General features: G+C 37.1%; 1 protein-coding gene across 1 annotated transcript in view; it reads left to right on the top strand.

Moving 5' to 3' along the window:
* Positions 1-21,966, top strand: part of ERC2 (ELKS/RAB6-interacting/CAST family member 2) — a 728,571-nt gene that overhangs the window by 275,586 nt on the left and 431,019 nt on the right. The window contains exons 4-5 of the mRNA XM_049640744.1: positions 2,541-2,696; positions 17,404-17,571. Of these exons, the coding sequence (XP_049496701.1) occupies positions 2,541-2,696; positions 17,404-17,571 (324 nt within the window). The remainder of the gene's footprint in view (positions 1-2,540; positions 2,697-17,403; positions 17,572-21,966) is intronic.

The following is a 21,966-nucleotide window of genomic DNA, read 5'->3' as shown; positions in this document are numbered from 1 at the left end:
CAACATATGATATCTGTGTTACTCTGACTGATTTATTTCACTTAGCATAATACCCTCCATTTCCATCCACGTTGCTACAAATGGCAGGATTTCATTCTTTCTCATTGCCAAGTAATATTCCATTGTATATATAAACCACATCTTCTTTATCCATTCATCAGTTGATAGACATTTAGGCTCTTTCCATAATTTGGCTATTATTGAAAGTATCCGCAGCCTTTTTTTTACGTTTATTTATTTTTGAGAGACAGAGAGAGAGATTGAGAGTGAGAGAGAAGGAGTGTGAGCGGGGAAGGGGCAGAGAGGAGGCAGGGACAGAGGATCCGAAGTGGACTCTGTGCTAACAGCAGTGCGCCTGATGTGGGGCTTGAATTCACAAACTGTGAGATCATGACTTGAGCTGAAGTTGAATGCTCAACTGACTGAGCCATCCAGGTGCCCCTGGTAGCCTTTTTATTATTGCTTCTCTTTTTATCTGCAGAGTTCTCATAGCTCAGAACTCAAAAGAGTCACTAAAGATGCTTCCCTACATTCATCACCTTGGGCTGCTATGAGAAAATACCACTTCTGGGGGACTTAAAAAACAGAAATGTATTTTCTCCCAGTTCTGGAGGCTGGATGTCCCAGATCAGGATGCCAACAAGGTTCGGTTCTGGTGAGGGGTCTCTTCCTGGCTCACAGATGGCCACCTTCTTGCTGTGCCCTCACAGGGCAGAGAGAGAGAGAGAACAAGCTCTTTAGTGTCTCTTCTGACAAGGGCCTCATCCTCATGACCTCGTGTAACACTGATCACCTCCCAAAGGCCTCATCTCCAAATACCATCACATCTCCAGCACATTAGGGGTTAGAGCTTCAACATAGGAATTTTGGAGGCACGTAGACATTTAGTCCTTGACACTCACTTCACTCAAACTGGCAGCATACAAGATTTCTGGAAATTGCATCTAAAAATAGAAAAATCCTGGCAGCAGTACATAAAACATTAGTGATGGTTATCTCTTGATGGTAAGATTAGAGGGGATTTTCTTCATTTTCTAGGAATTTAAGGTGTATTACTTTTATAACTGGAAAAAATAACAATATTATTTTCAAAAGGAGAACGAAATGCTATAGGATATAACATTCCATAATAATCTTGCAAATTTCAGAGTCTTTTTATTTCATCTTCTTGAGGTTTTTCTGAGAATTGATAAAAATGTCTTCGGCATTTAGAGCACTTGGATGTTTGCACACAGTGGGACTCAATAAGTATTTGTTTCTCCTCATTTTCCTCTATTTAATGATGATGACAATGTAATGATTATTATATTGCTCCCTGAGACATGCCATAGGCCATACAATAGAGGAAATTAAGGTAGAAAATAGCCACAAAATCAGGACAGATGTATTTGTTGCAAAGTTTTTCATATGAGTTAGTTATAAATAGAATAGGCCACTCATTGTCTTTATTTTTGGAACTCTTTAGTCTTTTAGATTCTTGAAAATGAATTGATAAAAAAAAAATTAGATCGTAGTTTGTTTTTCATTAACATTCAAATACAAATGTAATAGCAGCTCCTTGGGTCTGTACAATAAAAGTAGATAGGAAACCTACAGTCAAACTTTCAACATGATTCCTTCCCAAAACTGATTGGAGATTAATACCTGAGGTTGGGGAAGGGTTTTTCCCCTTTAAGAGCCCTCTCTTCTCTTTCTAACGCCTCATTTCTTACTATGTTCTATCTTGTGTATAGGGTCTGTCATTTCCTTAAAAAAATTCCATATGGTTGGGTTTTTTTTCTCAATCCCACATTTGAGTGTAATGTTTCTAGTTTTTTAACTCCAAAAGTCAGTAGGTTAGAGATGACCTTCAAGGTAGCAATGTTTTTGTCACTCAGGGAGCTGCTTGCCAAATAAATCATGACATTGTGATATTTTGGTTGCTATAAATTTTCAATATTTAGTATATCAGGATTTAGTTATTTAATTGCACTGATGTCTGTATTCTAGATGAGAATCCTTCTCATTAGTAGATTTTAATTTTCTTCTCTGTCAGAGTCAATTCCAATCATGCCTTATAAATCCAGCTATAGAATGAATGCATGAACAAACCATTTTTATGTTTACAAGTAGACTAGAAATTATATGCTGGTAAACTACATCTGAAATTACAAATTAGTCCACTTAAATAGTGTGTGTGTGTGTCTGTGTGTGTGTGTGTGCGTGTTGTGTGTGTGTGTGTGTGTGTGTGTGTGTGTGTATTAACACGTTAGATTGCTTTTATCCTTGTTGCTTTGGTAATCTGATTCCCAGATATTAGACAAACCTATCTAGGCAACTCTCCATATTGTACTGACATATGATCTTTATTGGGTGCTAAAAGAATAATCTCACAAACAATCCTCAGAAGTGAAAAACATAAATTGTTCTGAATTCAGGGCTATGTCTATACCATAGTTAATGTATTACTCCCAAAATTACTTTCTGAAATTCTGTTTTGATAATACTGAAAAAACAATTTTCTCTCTCTTTCTCACTCTGTCTCTCTCTTTTAACAATAGGACACAAAAATTGCTTCATTAGAGCGAAACATAAGGGATCTGGAGGATGAGATCCAGATGCTAAAAGCCAATGGTGTGCTGAACACTGAGGACCGTGAAGAAGAGATCAAACAAATAGAGGTTTACAAAAGTCACTCCAAGTTCATGAAAACCAAGGTATGGCCCAATGTTACAAACTTTTATACTCTTAATGTGACTGGAAAGTTATGATATACATACATACTTCCCCAAATACCCACATAACTGGTTTTATGTGATATCATGAAATACGTGGACAATAATGAAGAAGGCAGAAGATTGTTAGTTCAGAAGTGTAGATTCCAAAAGGAAATCGGGGAACATTTTCGTTCAGATTTCTACTAATTAAGGTGTTCAAGATTTTCTAATGAGTAACTTTGATGTCTTGGGAATTAGCATTTATTTTGAATAGTCCCCTGTCTTCCAAATTTCCTGAGTTTTCATAAGTTTGCTATTTTTGCAAAGTTTCTGTCATTGCCAAATTTTGACCCATCCCTAAGAAGGTGACTGTCTCAGAAGGTGTTGATCTTGGAAGCCAATTTAACTCACTTCAATGGTATAAAGACATTTTGGTTTTAGCATAGTGTTTAAGGCAGAACTGATTTTGCATCCTAATGTTTAAATTCGCTTAAATTATTCAGCTTCTTTAAGCCTCAGTTTCTTCATCCATGAAATAGGAATGGAAAAAAGCAGAGACCTGCATCATTGATTGCTTTCACAATTCCAAGAGATTATGCATTTAAAGCACTTAGTCCCTTGATTGATCTCTAGAAAGCATTCAGTAAATGATGGTCATTGTTGTTGATAGTGTTACTATATTGTTGATATCTGTTGCTATAGAATATTTATAAAGTATAATTATAGTAACCCATTCCATTAATTTATATTGGTATTCCCAGTTTTATATTGTTGATATCTGTTGCTATAGAATATTTATAAAGTATAATTATAGTAACCCATTCCATTGATTTATATTGGTATTCCCAGTTTTAAGGAATTTGGCTTGTTATTTTTCAAAATTAAACTTTGGGCTGCACATGAACTGAACAGCTATTACTTTTACCTATGCATAATTATTAATTTATGAATTGCCCCAAATAGATCTTTTGAGAGTTTCAGATGCTTTTATTTATCCCTGAATTTAAACCATTTTGCTTCTGGAAATAATAACCACACCAATTTTTAAAAATTCTTTTTTTTTACCATGTGTTCTTAAGCACCCCTGTTATTGATTGTTCTAAGTTTTATTTTTGTTTGTTGCCTTATAAAATGCAGCAGAGTTAAGAGTCATGCAGACTTCTGTGAGGAAGCAGTGGAAGTGGAGAGAAAAAAAAATGTTTAAATGATAGTATGATTTTTATCATTGTGAAATACATGCATATTTATTGCAGAGAATTTGCAAATTATAGAGAGAAAATAGTAATATCCAGCATCTACTTCACCACATATGTCTCTGTGTGTATGTATGTGCGTTTCTCCAGGGAAAAAACAAAAATTTTCCTTACTTCTGCCAACTTTCCACTTATAAGTTGACGTTGAGATTATGATTAAAACTTTGGATCAAGGAATTGAGGGAGATCTGAGGAGAGTGTCTAGTGGGTTTGAATGTAACCTTTTCCTTTCAAGGAGTTCCACAAAATGGAGAATGGGCTTCCCTGTTCAACTCTCCCTTCTAGTTTCTTTTTGTAGTCCTTCCCTCTCAGAGAGTTGAGCTGGGGTGCAGCAAGCATAGTGGTAGGGTAGCCTGTTGACCAAATGATGACCATTCACTCTTGCAATGAAACTATGAAGATACGAGTGAACTCATAATGTCTGGGAAAATTACTGTTTTGACTTAAACCTTTCGTCTCATCCTGTCATTCAACAGTGGAAGATAGTTCAAGCCACTTCTACAACTAAAAATGCCATGAAATTTGTCCAGGTGAATAACCATATATGCATATGGTCTTCAGCAAGCAACTCTTTACCTTATTAGCCCACAGGTGTCTGAGAGACTATCAGTCCTTGAGTTGGTTTTAACTTTTAATGTCTGATTACTTTTTAGAGTTCTTCCAAAAGTGGTTAGGTCAGAAGGATGTTTGAATAGAGAAATGGAGTAAGGGGGAAAGAGTGCAGGCTGACACCTACAGTGGACTCTGGCAGATCTCTAGCCTGCCTTTTCTAGTTGAATGGCCTTGAGGAGTGAGTTATGTCATGCAACCACTTTCTTCTTGTATAAAATGGGGCAATACCATAATCCTTAAGAGGGAGACGTAGAGGTTTAAATGAAATAATGTAATTAAAATGCCTGGCTCAAAAACGTAATTAATAATTATGCCCATTATTATTGAGGAAGTATTTATAATTACTAAATTGCTAAGAATTTAGTCCTGAGTGCTTTGTGTTTTGTGTTTTGTGGGATCCCAGAGTCTGTGTGAACTGATTCCAGTTGGGTAAATCATTTGTCATGGAACTTGTTAAATTTTAGAGGCATGGATTGATACCCTTTAAAATTGGATGACTAGCATAGTTTATGGTCCATTGTGGCCTATTGGGATAACTTTTCTACAGAATTTATATGAATATGTTGCTTGTCAACATCATTACAGATATCTGAAGAGCTAATTCTTGCAATGATTATGTATGCACATTGATAGAACAATTGTTTAATGTCAACATTAGTCTCTTGAACTCTTTCATTTATGCAGAGTTGCATGGATAAAACTTTCAGTGATGGATTTTGGATCTCTGTGTTCCTCAAAGACTTACTAAGCCTTGGTTTTAGCACATGGCACTGAGCTAGCTACTGAGGGGCTCTAAAAGTAGTGCATATTCAAAATATTACTCACTTCAAAGCCAATACTGACCACTTAGTTGGGAAAGTAAGAAATGTACTGGAAAAACTACCCCAAAGATTGGGTGGGAGGAGAGTTCACTTCTGGCTGGAGTAATGAAAGTTATTTAGGCTTAGTTAGTGTTGTTTGTTTGTTTGTTTGTTTTGTTTGTTTGTCTAAATAACCAGATTGTCAAAACAGCAATGACAGGTCTGGTGAAGAATGCAAACTGAAATCAGTGACTGAGCAAACTTAGAAGGATAAGTAAAAATACCATCCTACCCCAACTCCACACAGGGGAGGAAGTGGGAAGAGCTCATGTCTATGTGAAATGGCAGATTTTCCAAAAGGGGAAAAAATGTTAGATTTAAATTGCAAACACCTAGAGGCTCTGAAACTTCGGAAACGGAAATGTAGTTTTGAAACTCATTGGGTTTAGTGAGGCAGTGATAGAAATGGAAATCAGAAAGTGACTTTGGATCAAAAAATGCTGGATTTGAGGCAGGGATAGTTAACTTTAGAAACCGTTGTTTTAATGGTTTACAAAGACTCAGAGTCTTGGTAGAACATTTCAGAAATTCTTATGAAATGCTGCATAAGGAGGGGAGTGGAACTCTGGGAACCAAATCTGAAATTGCAGCTAAATATTGTTATGTCTTCTTGCTGTTTGCAGTGAATATATAGAAAGCTTTTTACTTTGGATTTAAAAAAAAATTTTTTTGTAATGTTTATTTATTTTTGAGGGACAGAGAGAGCACAAGCGGGAAGGGGCAGAGAGAGAGGGAGACACAGAATCCAAAGCAGGTTCTAAGCTCTGAGATGTCAACACAGTGCCCAATGCAGGGCTCGAACTCATGAGCCAGTGAGATCATGACCTGAGCCGAAGTTGGATGCTCAAATGACTGAGCCACTCAGGCGCACCTAGAAAGCTTTTTAAAAGTACCCCAGGGAACTTCTTACCTGGTGTTTTGGAGAGGCTCCTTAGGAGTGATTACTGTTTGCAAAGGCAGCGGGCTTGGAAGTGCTCTTCAATCTGAGTATTTCTTTAATAGAAATCTAAAATGAGTTCTATTATGATTATTTGGAAGTTTGATACTTTTAAATAAAAAAAATAATGGGCACCTGAGTGGCTCTGTCAGTTAAGCGTCCGACCTCAGCTTAGGTTATGATCTCATGGTTCACGGGTTCCAGCCTGGCATCAGGCTCTGTGCTGACAGCTGAGAGCCTGGAGCCTGTTTCAGACTCTGTCTCTGTCTCTCTCTGCCCCTCCCCTGCTTGCGTACTGTCTCTTTCTCTCTCTCTCTCTCTCTCTCAAATATAAATAAACCTTTTAAAAAATTAAAAAAAATAAGATACAAAAATTCAACCTGATTATGAAAAAAAATCCTAAAATTGGATAAACACATATTTATGTTCTCATTTGGTTTTTAGGGGGGACATTTTAGCTGAAAATTGTTTTTATGACCCATTGGTGATAAAATTGACTCAGCATTTGATTGCTTTTCATTAACAGGGCATGACCTCAAATCAGTCTCCATCTCAATATGTAATTATTTGTTCTAAGTAGGTAATAAAGGCAGCTAATAATAATTCTTGTATATAAACTTATTTTTAAATATAAAAGTATGTTAGAATAGATAGTTTTAAATGTTTCAGTGAAAATCTGATATGGAGACAATGTTGTGGTATATAAAGGAGTGCTGCTTGCATTAATTATTAAAATAAGTAAAGCTTTACTGCATTTTACCTCCATTTGATCCTGAACAGATGACTGGGACTGGTAGAGCCTCTTGAAAACTTTGTGATTAAGTTAAGTAGCATTGAAGACCCTAATTGCTTTTATAAACATGATATCATAAAAAAAAACATGACACAACATGTTTGCAAAGGTAGAAGGTGAATTGCAAAAATGTAAAATAGAGTTTAGAATCTCAACTTGTGCAAAGGCATGAATATCAGACATAGTTGGCCAGGATGGAAATCCCTGCATCTTGCAAGGCCTTTGGCATATGCCTGTTTTCCCTGAGAACTGAGACTCTGGGAGGCCTCCTGGGCCTCCAGTTTCTAGGAACTCCAATTTCTACTCTTAGCTCCAAAACTTAGAGGACTCAGACTGTGAGAACAGAATCTAGAGGCAATGGAAAGCATGAGTTACCTTCAGGAGCACTGTTAAACCTTTAAGAATGGAATTTACCATGTAAATAATTGTTTTTCTGGCAAGGAAAGAATGATGGTATCCCCTGTTCTGTTTGAGGCTTTGTTTCCAGTGTAACACATTTTTACATTTTTCATCTACTGATCTCAGTACTTCTGTATTAGTCACTCCCTCTGTTTTCAGAGTTTGCCAAAGACACCACTCTGCTGTCTTAGATCTCTTCTTTTATTCTGAATTTGTAACACATTTTCTTATTAACCTCCGAAGGATTACAAACCTCATAACCCAAACGGCATGGTAATAAGCATATCACTTTCTAGACATGAGAGCTGTATCTGCAGTGAAAAAGAAGCTGTTTTCCTTGGCAAGGGAATGTTTTCAGGGTGTTGGTTGTGTCACAGACGTAAGTGGTGGAAGAACTTTCAGACGAGATGAAGTGTTCCTGATGTCCACATGGACTTCATATAAAGCATGTGATGTAATTCCGATTGGCTTTTCTTCTTGCCATCACAGAGACAGATCTTCCCCAGCCTCAGTTCCCATGTATGTTTGATTGCATCACTTTCCATTTTTATTGAGTTTATGGCTATAAAAGAAGCACAAGGCATATTTTTTATGGAAGAATATGATTTTCTACCCTGTAACTATATTCCCCTTAGAAAAGCCCTCTTCTGTTATTGTCTGCATTAAATATTTATTTAAAATTTACCTCATGGCAGTGATAGTCTGAAAGCTATTTAAAGCAAATGTCTATTTAATATTTATAGACTGAAATAGTTTTGTCATTATCAATCTATTTTTATTGAATAAAGTAGGTGTATGTAGAACCTGTCATGTTCTTCCTTCCTATTAAATGCCATTCTGTTGATCAAGTTAATTTCATTTAAATTTCTCTCTCAGTACCCCATTCTTACACTAGATTTCTACTCTGATACTTGTAGAAGTTAGCCCAAATCATTTTTTAATACTATAAACATCATCTTTGCTTAGGTATTTAAAGTTCAAAGTGTTTTTTAGCTTTATTTTAAGATGAATCAGTTTAATATGTGGAATCAACTAGATACTGTGCTATCAGCTGCAACTGCCTGTGATTTAGAACATACCTCATGGGAAGTATGCTGATATGGGGGCACCTGGGTGGCCCAGTCAGTTAAGCGTCCAATTTTGGCTCGGGTCATGATCTCACAGTTTGTGGGTTCAAGCCCTGTGTCAGGCTCTCTGCTGACAGCTCAGAGCCTGGAGCCTACTTCAAATTCTGTCTCTCTCTCTCTCCCCCCTTCCCCCTCCCCTGCTTGTGCTTTCTCTTAAAAATAAATAAATAAACATTAAAAAAAGAGAAAAGAATGCTGATCTTGCTGATCACAACATATTTAATTTCTTTTGTAATTTTAGTTAATCCTAGTTTAGATTTTCCCTCTTTTTATTTATACTCAGCTCTTATTATATGGGAGACAGCGCATGAGAGAGAAATGGAACTTACTTTTATTGCAGGTAAAAATGATAACAGACTCAGGATTCATTAAATTATAAAGAAAAAACTGTGTTTCATGTAATGTATATATCTGGTCAGTGCCACCATCTGTTCACACATACTCAGAGCAAATTGATAATCACAAGTCCCTCTCAGTGAATCTTTAAGCATGGTCAGAATCCTTCTCATGACTGCCAGTCACTACTAAATCTTTAAATTTGGCAAGCAAGATGAAACCTATTTGTCTGCTAATCTAGTCTGATTTCATCCTGCAAATGAAACTCCATCTCAACCTTTCTAGTGAATTGCACAGCCTGAACAATTACAAAGGTAGGGGTCTTATTTCTTTGTATACCCCACTCCATTCATTCTTAACAGTTATTGTCAGTAGCTTGGTTCTTGTTTATGCAAGTTTTAATTGCTAAAAAGAAAAAAAAGTGCTGGATGAAATATATTTTCAAAAGATAAATTTAAAAATGTACTTATGAACTGTGAAGTTAGGAAGAATCTCAAGGGTCAAAACTAAGCCAGAGCAGAGGGCTGGAGTGATAATAGAGCACTGGTTCTATCTTCTTGTTGGCATTTGCTAGATATGTGAACTTGAGCATTAATTTCCACAGTCATGGGGCACTGAAGTAAAAAGACAGAAGCCTGGGTCTGTTCAAGAGGAAGAGCGGTAGGAATTCCGCTACCACATTAAACTGGGATCCCAGACAGCCACACTCTTAGTACAAGGGTAAACTAAAAACCTCCCCACCGTATGTTTCTTCCACCTAGACTAGGAGAATCCAGGGAAAATAATCTATTTTAAAACTTTGAGCAAAGTGAAAGGTAAAAAAAAACTAGTTTTAAGAATCCATAACCACAGATAGCCCTTGCACCAACGTACAATGTGAGGTGATCCAAAAACTTCAAGTAGAGAACAGAGTTTAAAGGGGTCCTTGGTTGATAGTGCCCCAGGTATCGGCAGAGACAAATGCTCTGAAGGCCCACATGTTCAACTTAGACCTCAAAGTTTTTCTCCAGATAAGAGTCCAAGAAACGAGCACACAGTAAAAATCTTTTAAAAATCACCAAGTTTGAAAACAAACAAAAAAAGCTACCATAATTGAAAGCTGGTAGAAAGAACAAACAGTAGAATCAGAAGGCAAGGACTTCAGAAGTGGGAGTTTTAAGACAAACACTATGAAATAAGCATGTTTAATATGTTTAAACAAATAACAGAGGTGATTAAAAATATGAATAAGGGGAAAGAACCTATAAAGATATCAAGCACAAATTTATAAAGGACTTAACAAACTCAACACCCCCCAAAACAAATAATTCAGTGAAGAAATGGGCAAAAGACATGACTAGACACTTTTCCAAAGAAGACATCCAGATGGCTAACAGACACATGAAAAAATGCTCAACATCAGTCATCATCAGGGAAATACAAATTAAAACCACGAGATACCACCTCACTCCAGTCAGAATGGCTAAAATTAACAACTCAGGCAACAACAGATGTTGGCAAGGATGTGAAGAAAGGAGGTCTCTTTTGCACTGCTGGTGGGAATGCAAACTGGTGCAGCCACTCTGGAAAACAGTATGGAGGTTCCTCAAAAAATTAAAAATAGAACTACCCTATGACCCAGCAATTGCACTACTAGGTATTTATACAAGGGATACAGGTGTGCTCTTTTGAAGGGGCACATGCACCCCAGTGTTTATAGGAGCACTATTGACAATAGCCAAACTGTGGAAAGAGCCCAAATGTCCATCGACAGATGAGTGGATAAAGGAGATATGGTGTGTGTGTGTGTGTGTGTGTGTGTGTACACACACACAATGGAGTATTACTCGGCAATCAGAAACAGTTAAATCTTGCCATTTGCAACTACGTAGGTGGAACTAGAGGGTATTATGCTAAGTGAAATTGGAGAAAGACAAATACCATATGACTTCACTCATATGAGGACTTTAAGATACAAAAAGATGAACATAAGGGAAGGGAAGTAAAAATAATATAAAAACAAGGAGGGGGACAAAACCTAAGAGACTCTTAAATACGGAGAACAAACTGAGGATTGTTGGAGGGGTTGTGGGTGGGGGGGTGGGCTAAATGGGTAAGGGGCATTAAGGAAGACACTTGCTGGGAGGAACGTTGGGTGTTATACATAGGGGATGAATCACTGGAATCTACTGAAATCATTGTTGCACTGTATGCTAATTAACTTGGATGTAAATTTAAAAAAAATAAAAAAATAAAGAGAACCAAAGAATGTCTAGAAATAGGAAAATATAAAAATGGAAATTTGAGAGTTTAATAAATAGGCTCAACTGTGGAATGATCATAGCAGAAAAGACATTTAATGAGCTAGAAAACAGAGTAGTATAAAGTAAATAAAAGATAAAAAGATGAGATACATTAAAGATAAATTAAGATACATAGAAGACAGAATAAACAGGTTTGGCATCTGTCTAATCAGAGTTCTAGAGGAAAAGAGAGATGGAGTAGGGACAAAATCACTACACAGAAGCCATATTTGAAGAGTGGAAAGCTGAGAATTTTCCAAAACTAATGATAGATACAAGTCCATAAATTCAGGACTCTTTGAGTACCCCAAAGAGGAAAAGAAATCTGCCCATTTACATAAAATCTCAGAGGCAAAGAAAATGTTTTAAAAAGCCGTTAGAGGGATGCCTGGGTGGCTCAGTCGGTTGAGCGTCCGACATCAGCTCAGGTCATAATCTTGCAGTTCATGAGCTTGAGCCCCACGTTGAGCTCTGTGCTGACAGCTTGGAGCCTGGAGCCTGCTTTGGATTCTGTGTCTCCTTGTTTCTCTCTCTCCCCTTCCCCACTCACATTGTCTGTCTCTCTCTCTCAAAATTAAATAAACATTAAAAAAATTAAAAAGCAGTTAGAACATTTGTCCAAAGTAGATATATGAATGGCTAATAAGTATATGAAAAGATGCTTAATATCATTAGTCATTAGAGAAATCAAAACCACGATGACATATTACTTCATACCCACTGGAATGGCTATAAGTAAAAAGATAGACTAACAAGTTTTGGTGAGAGTATGAAGAAATTAGAACCTTCATATATTGGTAGTGGGGATGTGAAATGGTGCAGTCATTTTGGAAAACAGTTTAGAAGTTCCTCAGAATGCTAAACATACAGTTATCATATGGCCTAGCAGTTCCACACCTATATATATGTACACAAGAGAAATAAAAACATATGTCCACACAGACTTGCATATGAATGTTCTTAGAAGCATTATCCATAGTAGCCAGAACATGGAAACAATGTGAGTGTCCCTCAACTGGTGAATGGATAGACAAAATGTGGCATATTCATTCAGTGTAGTATTATTCAACAATAAAAAAGAATGAAGTACAGGTACATACTACAATATGAATGAACCTTGAAATGTCATGCTATGTGAGAGAAGACAGTCACAAAGTACATATATTACAAGATTCCATTTATGTAAAATTCCCAGGATAGGCTAATTCATAGAAACAGAAAGTATATTACTAGTTGCTTAGGGCTGGGGGTAGAGAGTGGGGAATATGGAGAGTGACTTCTAATTGTTATGAGGTTTCTTTTTTGGAATGAAGAAAATGCACTAAAGTTTGATTATGATGATGATTGCACAATTCTGTGAATATACTAAATACCATCAACTCTGTGACTTAAGTGGTTGAATTGTATGGCATATAAATTATATTTCAATAAAGCTATTTTAAAAAGCAGCTAATGGAGAAAAGTCCCATTACCTGTAAAGGATTGAATTTGGAGTGATAGCTTGACTTCTTAAAAGCTTCTGTTAGCCAGAAGATGGCTGAGAGAAAAAAATATCACTTAACCTAGAAAATTACTTTTAATGCTCAGCAACAATATTAAAAAAAGAATGATGTGGTATTTTTAGACAAAAAAATGGAGTTTGCCACCAAAAAAATCCCACTAAAATAAATTTAAATGATTTGTTTCAGGTATAAGGAGATTTCTAACAGAACATCTGATATGAAGGAATAATATTGAACAAACATAGTGACAAATGTGGTAAATCTAAATAAACATGGACTATAAAGAAAGTAATGATGACGGGCGTCTGGGTGGCTCAGTCGGTTATGCATCCGACTTTGGCTCAGGTCATGATCTTGTGGTTTGTGGGCTCTAGCCCGTGTCAGGCTCTGTGCTGATAGCTCAGAGCCTGAAGCCTGCTTTAGATTCGGTGTCTCCCTCTCTCTCTGCCCCTCCCCTGCTTGCATGCTGCTTCTCTCTCTCAAAAATAAATAAACATAAAAAATTTTTTAAAAAAAAGTAATGATGAGTTAAAAACAAAACAGGAAAGAACTAAAATACATGACAGCAATAACGTGTATGTCAAGGGGATGGTGGCTGAACTGAAAGTGTCTCAAGATCCTTATATTTTTCTGAAAGAAAGTAAGCATAGATTGACTTTAGACTTAGGTAAGTTAAAAATGTAAGCAAGCTATAATTTCTAGGGTAATAACCTAAAGGTTAGAAATAAATGAAATAAAATAAATATAAATAAAGGTATAAGTCTTAAATGAGTAGAGGCAAAAAAAATAGGATAAAAAATCTTTCAAAAGGCAAGAACGAAAAGAAGAGAAATAGAAATGACAATATGTTTAGAAAGCACAAGGTAGATGGTTGAAATAAATCACATGTGTCTGTAATGGTAATAAATGCTCCATTTAATTTTATCAGAGAGGATAAAAGAATATGGATATATGCTATTTGCAAGAGACATCTACAACATAAAGTTAATGATACATTGAAAATGAAAAAAGACACATTAGCCAAATATTAACTGTGACAAAGGTGTTACAGACTTTAAGGCAAAGAAACTATTTTTGAGCCAATGATTATAGACTTGCACTCAACAATTTTTGGATACATATTGTTTTCTAGCACACAGTGCACAAAATACATTTATGATAAATGACCGCATACTCTGTCATAAAGCAAGATACACTAATTTCAAATGATTAGTGTATTAGAGACCTTGTTCTCTATTCACAAAGCAAAGCAAGCAAGAAAAAACACAAAGATAACTAGGAAACATCCATGTATTTGTTGAGTAAGAAGCATAATTATTTGTGAGTTGAAGAATAATATATATGGAGATCAGAAAATATTTAGGACTGAGCAACAATATCAATATTATGTATCAAACTTGGGGTGCCTGAGTGGCTCAGTCGGTTGAGCGTCCGACTTCGGCTTGGGTCATGATCTCACAGTCTGTGAGTTCGAGCCCTGCATCGGGCTCTGTGCTGACAGCTCAGAGCCCGGGGCCTGTTTCAGATTCTGTGTCTCCCTCTCTCTCTGACCCTCCCCCATTCATGCTCTGTCTCTCTCTGTCTCAAAAATAAATAAACATTAAAAAAAAATTTAAAAAATATTATGTATCAAACTAATGGGATCAAGCTAAAATGATACTGACAGGGAAATTTACAGTCTTAAGACGTATTTGGAAAGAAAAAAAGGTGAAAGTTAGATAAGTATCTAACTTAGAAAATTATGAAAAGAAAATAGAATAAATCCAAAAAAGTAGTAGGAAAGAAATAATTAAAAAATAAAAGAAGAAATTAATGAAATAGAAAATAAGAATGTTAGGGGCGCCTGGGTGGCTCAGTCGGTTAAGCGTCCGACTTCGGCTCAGGTCATGATCTTGCAGTCCGTGAGTTCACGCCCCGCATTGGACTCTGTGCTGACAGCTCAGAGCCTGGAGCCTGTTTCAGATTCTGTGTCTCCCTCCCTCACCCTCCGCTGTTCATGCTCTGTCTCTCTCTGTCTCAAAAATAAAATAAAATGTTAAAAAAAATTTATAAAAAAGAAAATAAGAATGTTAGACGACCAACACAGCCAAAATTGACTCTTTGAAGAGATTATTTAACATGACATGCCTCTGCTGAGACTCATCAAGAAAAAGAGAGTAAAACTAAAGAGTATTAGGATGACGAAGACAGTCATAGATGCCATAGATATCAAAAGATATCTTATGATATCAAAAGATATTTTATGAAAATTTCCTGCTAGGTAAAGGTGAGTATTTAGATAAAATGAAAAATTCTTAGGAGAAAAAAGTTATCAGAATTGATTCAAATAATTAGAAACATGAATATTCCTTTAACCACTAATGATGGATGAAGTAAATAATGGTCTTTGGAGAAAGAAAATGCCAGCTTTAGCTGATTTTACTGTTGATTTCTAATAACACTAATGGGAAGATTTTAATTTTACACAAACCATTTCAGAACACATTAAAAAAAGGAGCACTCTAAATTGGTACTAAAACCTGACAAGGACAGCACAAAATGGGAAAATTACAAACCAGTCTTATCCATAAACATAGATGAAAGATCCTGACAAAATAGCAAGCTGAATCCAGTAACATATAAAAAATACAGTACATTATGACTAAGTGGAGTTATTCATAGTTGTGCAAAGAGAGCTGAGTATTTTAAAAATCCATTAGTGTAATTCATTACAATAACGTATTAAAGGTGAAAAGTGTGATAAATCATGAGATACAGAATAAAATGTTTATTAATATTAAACATTCCTTAATGATTAAAAAAAAACAACTCTTGGCAAAGTTGTAATAAAAGGGAACTTTCTGAAACTTAAGAGCGCCTATAAAAAGCTAAAACAAACATCAAACTTAATGATGAAACATTGAAATTCTTCCCTTTAAGACCAAGAACAAGATGAAGGAGCCACAATTTCTACCAGGCCTCTCTGTCTTTCTGCCTGGCCTGTCCATGTGTCTGGTATGGGCTTCTTCACAGCTTGGTGGTCAGGGGGCAGTTAGACTTCTAACATGGTGGCCAGCTTCCAGCTGCCCGTCCTCCGATAGACAAGGGCCAGAACAGGCATGCTGACACTTTGGCTGCATCTAGCTGTTGAAGTAAGCCACAGTTTAGCCCAGGTTCAAGAGTAGGGTAAACAGACTCTACCTCTAGTTGTGAGGAGCAGCGTGTATGGACAAGTGACAAGTCATCTTTGGAGATCATTTACCACAACTCTGTCAGGCTGGCACAAATGTAAATGTCTGGTGACATAAGACATCGGCGAAGATGTGGCATGACTGGCACACTTACACACTGCTTGGGACCCTGAAAGTGAATATAACAGCTTTGGTAAACATTTTGGTGTTCCCCAGTGAAGTTAAGGATGTGCACACTATGTAGTCCAGCAATTTAACTCCTAGATTATTTTTGCTACATATACCAGGTAATATATATAAGAATGTTCAGAATAGCACTTTTTGTTTTAACAAAAAAACCTGGAAACAAACCAAAATGTCTATTAATAGCAGAATGGGCAAATGAATTGTGGTGAAGTCTTACAGTGGAATTCAGTGAAAATGAACAAATTTCATGTACAATAACATGATTTAATCTTCAGGATGTAAGATTGAGTAGAAAAAAGCAAAGTACTAAAAAGAAATACACAGAACAAATAAAGTTGAAATGCAAAAAAATATATGGTAAAAAGATAAGCAAGAAAATGACAAACACAAAATTGAGGGTGATAATTATTTCTGAAGGAGATAGAAATGGGTTGGGACACAGGTAATTCTAATGATCTTTTTGCTGAATTGAATGATGGATGTTTCTTGTATTATTTTTCCTTATACTTTACATCATTTTGTGTTATTTTGTATCTTGTCAGTATTTAATATAAACAAAAAAATCTTTAATGCTTACTTTTTTGGAGGGGGGTAAGAATTCTTTTTTGTCAAATGATGCCCTTGAATGATCATTTCCACTGTGGAATGGCAGAGAAGGACCAGGGTATGTCTTGGGTTAATTACCTTCATTAGCAATCTGTTGACCCTTCTGAGGATAATGGTGAATAGTATATGTGATTTCATGGGTAAGTCTGTTCAGGAAGCCGCCATTCCACTGTGAAGCTTTGTTCTGAGTGGGGTTGATGGTAGAAGACAGTCTGCTGACCTTACCTTTCTATTTTCTGTACTCTCCGCCATCTTTACAGAGCCTCTCCAGACTTGTAAGAACTTCCAAAGCCATCTTTTTGGTTTTTTTTTTTAATGTTTATTTATTTTTGAGAAAGCTCATGCCGGGGAGGGGCAGACAGAAGGGGACAGAGGATCCCAAGTGGGCTCTGCTCTGACAGCAGTGAGCCTGATGTGAGGCTCAAACTCATGAACCGTGAGATCATGACCTGAGCTAAAGGTGGATGCTAAACCGACTGAACCACCAAGATGCCCCCCAAGGCCATTTTTAAGCAAACTCATGGCTTGCCTTGTTGGAGTAATGATCGCTGACTATTGAAAATTAAGAGACATCGGTAGTTCTCAAATGTAAAGAATAGGAACTGTGGCTTCTAATTTCTTGCAATTTTGTTGCTGTTTCACAGATTGATCAGCTGAAGCAGGAGCTTTCAAAGAAGGAGTCAGAACTTCTTGCCTTACAAACAAAGCTTGAAACTCTTAGCAATCAAAATTCAGATTGCAAGCAACACATTGAAGTGCTTAAAGAGTCGCTTACTGCCAAAGAACAGAGGGCTGCCATCCTTCAGACTGAGGTAAGGCACTGTTTCACGATGCCAGGCACCAGACGTTGAGTTGATAGAAAACGTCCTACCTGGACAGCTTTCTTTAGAAGATCCAAACCTTTGAGGCCAGATTTGTTTTGGATGTCAGATATTCCGGGGATTTTAGAAAGGTAAGACCCATTGCATGTATCCTAGATTGCATAAAACTCCCAGTGGGGATATAGTAACACCTTGTAAACAAACACATGACTATATCTGCAGAGAAAAAATTCCGCATACTAAAGTAAGGTAAATTAAGACTGTGTAAGTAGCATACTATCAGTTCATGTCTGATTGTGCCACCAAAAGAGTTTGCTTCACTCTGGAATTTTTTTTTTTTTCATTTTTTTCAGAGTTTTTTGGATTTGGGAACCACAAATAAATCATTGGATCTAGAATGGTTTTATCGAAAATCATAAAAAAGTCAGAATGTCATCTGCCTTACTTACTGTGTGTCTGTATAGGTTCCCCGTCCTGGCACCCATGATTCCAGGGGTTTCTTACTTCCTAAAGGGTATCTTTACTTTTCAAGATTCTTTTACTCATTGAAGAAAGTCGATTTTTGTATGAGTTTCTTGAAAGAAATGTTGGTTTAAGCTTTGTGCAGTGGCAGTATCTAAGCCAATGAGGTTTTTCCGAGGTGCACTTATTGCTAATTGGAAAGAAGTGCTGGTTTGTTATTTCTTATTCAAACTTAGAAGAAAGCCTAATATAAGTTACTGTCCTATTTCCTTGCTTCTCCTCATTGGATTATATCTTTGGGCCTGCTAAGATAGGCAAAACACAAGCTAGTTACTATGTAAATAAAACAGTTGCCAGAAAATAAATTATTGCATGTGGGCAATAGCAAAGAATGCGATGAATCTCCCTGATGTTTTCTGTTGAGGCAGTATGGTAAGTGGATTACTGTAGGAGAAGGCAATCTAATTGAGTTACATGTTCTCTCTTGAACTCTTTAAGCTGTGTTTTTGTACGTATATGCTTTTGGGTCTGTGGGGAGGTTTAGATTTTCCTTAGAAATAATATGGCCATGGAGTAGGCCTGTGCCCTCAGTCAGGGTGCAGCAGAATGTCCAGAGGTGAAAGGAAACAACTTCCAGATTGGATAGGCCTTGGCATGGACCTGACTCAGCCCCTATGCACTTGACATTGGCTAATAGGCAGTTATTTGATTGCTGCAAACCAAAATGATCATTTTGGCCTCAGTGATGTAGATATCTCACATTTAAGAAATCATTTTCAGTTTTATATAGTTTTATTGTGAATTTGAAAGCACGGATACTTAATTTTGCAAGGCAAACATTTGAACTATGCCATAAATTGGAAGACAGCTTGTATCTCGTTTGAGGAGGCTGCAGTGAATAGTATCTAGAACTGTGCTAATACTGTAGCCACTAGTCACATGTGGCCATTCAAATTTGAGATTCAGTAAGATTTAAAATGTAGTTTCTTAGCACATTAGCTAGCCATAGCACACTAGCCATACTTCAAGTATTTAATAGTCACATGTGACTACTGACTAGTGAATGAGAAAGCACAGCTATAGAACATTTCTGCTATCTAGCACTTGTCTAAATAGGGGTTAAAAACTATGGCTTGTGCGACAAATCTTGCCTTATACCTGTCTTTGTAAATAAAGTTTTATTAGAACATAGCTGCACCCTGTCATCTACGTGTTGTCTTTAGCTGCTTTTGTGCATTAACAGAATGATTTAATAGCGACAGAGACCATCTGGCCCTTAAAACTGAAAATATTTACTCTCTGGCCCTGTACAGGAAAAGTTTCCCAAGCCCTGGCATTGTGATTTTGTAGGAAGAGGGTTGAGTGGGAGTTGGAATGCCTGGCTGGTCCTCTCTCTAGCAGTTGTACTCTGAACAGGGCCAGATTGTTTGCTGACCCCTGTTGTAGAACGGGGGTCCAGTTTTGTTTTCACAGTGGTTATTCACAACACACAGTTGTGTTGGGTTGGGGAAATACCAGCATTACTAATAAAGTTAGTGTAAAATTCTGTTGCTGTGTATTAGGTAGAAGGAAATTTGAGAAGCAAGGCAGTCTGCTGTGGTATTACTCAAACAGGGAGTCAGGCTTCTTGATGGTTCCTTTTCAGCAGGAAAGAAAGAAAAGTCAGCTCAGAAAGGCTCACTACCTCCCTCTCACTACCTTGCACAGATGAGTGCCATATCCTCTGGCCTCTTTCCCTTTTCTTATACTCTCCTCAGTATTTTACTGCTCTCAAATTAATGTAGTCCAAATTAGACCTATACATTTTTCATGAAAAAGACAGTGGTGACATTAGGATAGCTTCTGTCCCATGCTCAATAATTAAAATGACCCAATAAAGAGATGGTGCTTTGAAGTAGAAAAAATTATTCTCAATGTGCAAAGAAGATTTTCTGGTTTCCTGCTTTGAAGTTGGGTGTGTGAGATTAATGATTTTATCAGCTGAAACATCCAAGGAAATTTCTTTTGCCTTTTTTCTTCCTTTAAAATCTTTGTAAATGGAAATGGAGAAAGTTACCTAATGATGTCCATCTCTAAGGGGAAGCAATTTAGGTTGAAATTACCTCTAATTGTTGGATCATAAGCAAAGGATTTTTGCCAACAGGGTAAAGTACATTAAAGTGATTTTCCTGCTTCTTGGAGAAACAGACAGAAATAAGTCTCCCTACCTAACTGGTGGTGAGTTAGTGGGCAAGTACTCAGTGAATGAGATATGTTCTGTTTCATTACACCCTACAATGAAAGACCTGAGTTTATACTCATATGAAAGATATGGTGCTTATTCTTGGAGGAGGTTATATGTGATTGTTCCTTCCAATTAGATTCCTGGGTCATTCCTAAAAGCTCTTGCCAAAACAGAAGAGGGCTGTCTCTAGAATGGGAAGAGCCTTGCTGGTTTATCTGGAAAATCTGTGCCATCAACTAGCCAGTTGGCTACTCTTAGAATATGATATAAAGGACAGATGCCACTGGCTTAAAGGTTCATCTCTGCAAGGAGGGGCTTTTGCTACCAGGGGATTTGCGTTTAGGAGGTAGTAGAATGAAGGGTGGGAGGCAAGTTGTCTGGGTTTGTGGCTATGTGGCTTGGCTCCTGGGATGGTTTGTTTTAACTTGTATAAATGCCCAGACACTCTTTGACATGTGTGCAATAAATCAATGGAATAATAATTACACGCACACAGATATATACCACATAGCTTGCAATATAACATTTTACCTTTTTAAACCAGCTTCAAAGGACCCCAAAGCCAAGTTTCTTGTTTTGCTACTTCCCTTGATGTTTTCTATGTACCAACTTACCTCCATCTGCCAACATATTAATTCCATGGCAGTAGAGATAATAGTGAATTGGCTTTTTTAACACCTTATTTTTCTGTATTTCAATGATACTTACCAACATATTCATAAGTTAAGGAGAAGAAAGTCCTAGCTATTATTCTATGATCTGAAGTAAAGTGTGTGAAGAACAGAGCATTTAGAAGCAGGAGATGTGTGGACATGCCTTCGCACCCCGCCCCCCCATTTAATAACTTGTCTGAGTCTCTATGCCTTGATTTATGAAATGGCAGTCACTGTGCCAGCATGATGCATTTATGTGAAAAGTGCTTTGGCTCTAGTAAAGGGTTCTAGCTATAAATTGTGTTGATTACCATCATTGCTGTTATTATTATTACTATTGTAAGTCAGGGATGTTTGGGGAATACCCTACCTCACTTCTTTTTTTTTTTTTTAATGTTTATTTATTTTTGAGAGAAGGACAGAGACAGAGTATGAGTGGGGAAGGGGCCTAGAGAGAAGGGGACACAGAATCCGAAGCAGGCTCTAGGCTCTGAGCCATCAGCACAGAGCCCAACGCGGGGCTCGAACCCATGAACCAGGAGATCATGACCTGAACTGAAGTTGGACGCTTAACCAACTGAGCCACCCAGGTGCCTCCCATCTCACTTCGTTAATCATGCGTTCTCTGTGTTCTGCCTCAGTGGGTCTCTTTTGAATTTGTGGTTGCATTTACCAAGCCACAACTTTTATATTTTAATTGGGTCACTTTTTTATGTCTTAGAGTGATACAGAGAAATGAAGGTACTATGAAAGTGCCATCTATTTTGTTCTATCCCCAAATTAAGAGACTTCCTTCTGTTTTCCGGCAGGTAACACTTTTCCCCAGCCCGGCATGATTTCCAAACTGCCAGGCCTGGCAACTCTTTTGCATGTTTTCTGGAAGATGTGTTATATGACAGTGGCATATAATGCTTGCTTTTGTACTCATTTCTGTTCCAAATAGGTCAGGGAAGAGTTCTACTTGTTTAAAAGTAGACACTTCAGAACCTATTAACAGGTATGTAGGGATTTTGTGTTCACAAAGGCAAGGGAAGGGGCAATATATCC

The sequence above is a fragment of the Panthera uncia genome, chromosome A2 (assembly GCF_023721935.1).
Source record: "Panthera uncia isolate 11264 chromosome A2, Puncia_PCG_1.0, whole genome shotgun sequence".
Lineage (NCBI taxonomy): Eukaryota > Metazoa > Chordata > Mammalia > Carnivora > Felidae > Panthera > Panthera uncia.
Note: the sequence above shows the minus strand (reverse complement) of the source record. Positions and strands in the feature narration are given on the sequence as shown.